The sequence below is a fragment of the Vigna unguiculata genome, chromosome 10 (genome assembly GCF_037176805.1).
Source record: "Vigna unguiculata cultivar grain cowpea cultivar isolate G323 ecotype 2 chromosome 10, ASM3717680v1, whole genome shotgun sequence".
Taxonomy (NCBI): Eukaryota; Viridiplantae; Streptophyta; class Magnoliopsida; order Fabales; family Fabaceae; genus Vigna; species Vigna unguiculata.
Genome location: NC_140801.1, coordinates 24,987,826 through 24,991,740, shown reverse-complemented (window position 1 = coordinate 24,991,740; position 3,915 = coordinate 24,987,826). Strand labels below are relative to the sequence as shown.

Genomic DNA, 3,915 nt, shown 5'->3' with positions numbered 1-3,915 from the left:
ATCAGTAATATTCTTTAGGGATGTTACAATTGGTATTAGAGCAAAAGTTTTGAAAATATTTTTAAAATATTTTGGGGCTAGTGGGGAGTGAGCTTATCGATGTCTCTGTTGTGGTATGTTGTGTGTTAAATGTGAAAAGATGTGTGTGATTTTATTTGACTAAGCGACTGATTTTTAACAGTTGTAATGTGGCGTATCCAGGCTATGGCTGCTAACAGGAGGAGGATGAGTAGTGGGGCTGATGACATCGCCGGGGCGATTCATCGAATAGTGGATGCGATGCAGCCACCTGTAGCGGCGCAGCCTAGAACGACAATTGCACCAATCAGGGTGCCTACAGTGGAGGATTTCTTACGCCACAAGCCAGCAGAGTTCACTGGCAAAGCCTCCCCCAATGAAGCGGATGCATGGCTCTGCAAATGTGAGAAAATTTTCAGAGTGATGAATTGTGAGGATGAGCAGAAGCTGCTCTTTGCTACCTACCTGCTGAATGAGGATGCAGAATATTGGTGGACAGGTATGCAACAGCAAATGGAGACTCGGGAGGAGCCAGCGACATAGGCGAACTTCAGGACTCGTTTCCTGGAGAAATATTTCCCCGATACAGCTAGACAAGACCGGGAGGCAGAGTTCCTTGCACTGCAGCAAGGAGATATGTCAGTACAGGAGTATGTCAACAGGTTTGAACATCTAGCGAGATACTCCTCGTAGAATGTGACTGAGGAATGGAGGTGCTTGAAGTTTGAGCGAGGACTCAAACATGAATTGAAGAAAGTGGTGACGCCTTTGAGAGAGTGAAGATTTCCAGTCTTGGTAGAACAGGCCAAGAGTGCTGAACACCTAGAGAAGGGCCTTAGTCCTATGGTGAGCCGACATCAGAAAAATGTCGCAGAGGCGCGACAAATGAAGAAGCCATACACCCGACCCCAGCTGTCTTAGGGTCCCACTTGCTATCAGTGTGGCGGACCCCATCTGAAGAGGAACTGCCCACAGCTGACCGGTGGTGTAGGGGGATCCGGTGACCGTCCCAAGTGTTTCATATACGACAAACCGGGTCATTTTGCTACTAATTGCCCTGAGAAGAAGAGTCCTGGTGCAAAGAAACCAGCAGCAGCCTCGCCAGCAGAACGAGCTCAGCAGTTGGGAGGGTTTTTGCCATGACATCTACTGAGGCGACTCAGTCAGGTAACCTGATATTACAACCTTGTTTACTTGTGGGGCATGATGTATTAGTTTTATTTGATTCTGGCGCAACCCATTCCTTAATCTCTAATGCTTGTGTGGGACGATTGAGTGTGGTGACACGTGACTTGGGGTGTGAGTTGCTTATTTCAACTCCTTCCTCGGGCCAGGTAGCTACCAGTTCAGTTTGTGTTGGGTGTTCAATGGTGGTGGCAGGTCACAGATACAAGGTGAACTTGGTGTGCTTGCCCTTGGAGGGACTGGATGTGATATTGGGGATGGACTGGTTGTCTAACAATCACATCATAATTGATTGTGCACGACACAGTTTGGTATTCCCAGAACATGAAGGGTTGGAATTAATATCACCTCGGGAAGCTGTGAAAGCGCTACAAGACGGGGCCGTGTGTTTTATGGTGGTGGCCAAGCCAGAAAAGAAAAGTGCTGCAAAGGTGATCCAATCTATACCGGTGGCTAACGAATATGCGGATGTGTTTCCAGATGAAGTCCCAAGGTTGCCGCCGAGTCGAGACATTGACTTCACCATTGATCTCATTCCTGGTACAGGTCTAGTGTCTATGGCTCCATACAGAATGGCACCGGCTGAGCTTGTAGAACTCAAGAAGCAAATTGAGGAATAATTGGAGAAATAATTCATTCGACTGAGCGCGTCACCTTGGGGAGCTCCAGTCTTGTTAGTGAAGAAGAAGGACGGAAGCTCGCGACTATGTGTGGATTATAGGCAGTTGAATAAGCTGACTATTAAAAACAAATATCCACTGCCAAGGATAGACGACTTACTGGACCAGTTGAAGGGCGCATGGGTGTTCTCTAAAATCGACTTAAGGTCGAAATACCACCAGATTCTAGTGTGGCCAGAGGATGTGCAAAAGACGACATTCAGGTCACGATACGGCCACTACGAATATGTGGTGATGCCATTTGGAGTGACGAATGCACCGACAGTATTCATGGATTACATGAATAGAATTTTCCGACTTTGGTTGGATAAGTTTGTTGTCGTCTTTATTGATGACATTCTTATCTACTCGAGGACGCAGGAAGAACATGCTGATCACCTAAGGGTTGTATTGAAGATACTCAGAGATCACCAGTTGTATGGGAAGCTGTCCAAGTGCGAATTTTGGCTAGAGGAGGTACAATTTCTTGGGCATGTCATTTCAGCTAAGGGAATTGCAGTAGACCCGGCTAAGATTGAGACGGTGCTTAAATGGGAAAGGCCTAAGACAGTGACGGAGGTGCGAAGTTTCTTGGGCCTAGCAGGTTACTACAGGAGGTTTGTGGGGAGGTTCTCAAAGAAGGTGAACCCATTGACACAGCTGATAAGAAAAGATCAGCCGTTTTCTTGGACCGAGTAGTGTGAAGAGTGCTTTGAGGAAATGAAGAAGTGTTTGACTATCGCTCCAGTGCTGGTGATTCCGGATACCAAGAAGATGTTTGAGGTGTACTATGATGCATCATATCAAGGTCTGGGGTGTGTATTGATGCAAGAAAATAGGGTCGTGGCATATGCTTCTCGTCAATTGAAGGTGCATGAGAAGAATTACCCAACTCGTGACTTGGAGCTAGCCACCATTGTGTTTGCTCTAAAGTCTTGGAGGCACTATCTATACGGCTCCCAATTCCGGGTATTCAGCGACCACAAAAGTTTGAAGTACTTGTTTGACCAGAAGGAGCTGAATATGAGGCAACATAGGTGGATGGAGTATTTGAAAGACTATGACTTTGAATTGCTCTACCATCCGGGCAAGGCAAATGTTGTAGCCGATGCTCTGAGTCGGAAGAAGATGCATGTATCTTGCATGATGATAAAGGAGTTAGAGTTGATTGAGAAACTCTGAGATATGAATCTGGGGATGCAGTTTGGGTCAGACTCGATACAGTGTAGCTTGCTAAGAGTTACTAATGAATTTTTGAATGAAATTCGTGTGGCTCAGGGACACGACTTGGAATTGCAGCAGTTTGTGGGGTGGTTAGGTACTGAAAAAAGGAAGGATTATCAGATGGGAGAGGATGACATTCTACGATTTAAAGGTAGAGTGTGTGTACTAGGAGGGCCTCATTTCAAGAGGCAGATACTGAAGGAGGGTCACCAAAGTCGTCTTAGCATACATCCAGGTATGACTAAGATGTATAAGGATTTGAAGGAGTCCTTTTGGTGGAATGGTATGAAGGCAGATGTAGCAGACTTTGTTGCTCAGTGCTTGGTATGTCAAAAGGCTAAAATTGAACACCAAAGGTCGGGCGGTACACTACAACCACTAGACATACCTCAATGGAAGTGGGATAGTATCTCTATGGATTTTGTGACACATCTTCCGAGGTCGACAAAGGGCCATGATTCAGTTTGGGTGATAGTAGACAGACTGACAAAATGTGCATATTTCCTGCCTATGAATCAGAAGTGGTCGATGGACAAGTTAGTTGAGTTGTATGTGCGAGAGGTGGTAAGACTGCATGGGGTACCAGAAAGCATAGTATCATATCGGGACCCTAGATTCACATCACGGTTTTGGAAATCATTGCAAGCGGCCTTGGGTACACAACTGAGGATGAGTTCAGCGTATCACCCTCAGACGGATGGACAGTCTGAGCGGACCATCCAATCTCTAGAGGACTTATTGAGGTCTTATGTGTTGGATCACATGGGAAACTAGAATGATGTGCTACCTTTGGTGGAGTTCACCTACAATAATAGTTACCATTCCAGTA

General features: G+C 46.0%; 1 protein-coding gene across 1 annotated transcript; it reads left to right on the top strand.

The window, feature by feature from the left end:
- The first annotated feature begins 1,157 nt into the window (after positions 1–1,157).
- LOC114165328 (uncharacterized) lies at positions 1,158–1,823 on the top strand. Its single transcript, XM_028049976.1, has one exon. The coding sequence runs from the start codon at positions 1,158–1,160 to the stop codon at positions 1,821–1,823; it is 666 nt and encodes a 221-aa protein (XP_027905777.1).
- The last annotated feature ends 2,092 nt before the right edge of the window (positions 1,824–3,915 follow it).

Bases quoted from the DNA above. Each gene is read 5' to 3' on its own strand.
- LOC114165328 (XM_028049976.1), top strand. From the start codon at position 1,158: ATGACATCTACTGAGGCGACTCAGTCAGGTAACCTGATATTACAACCT.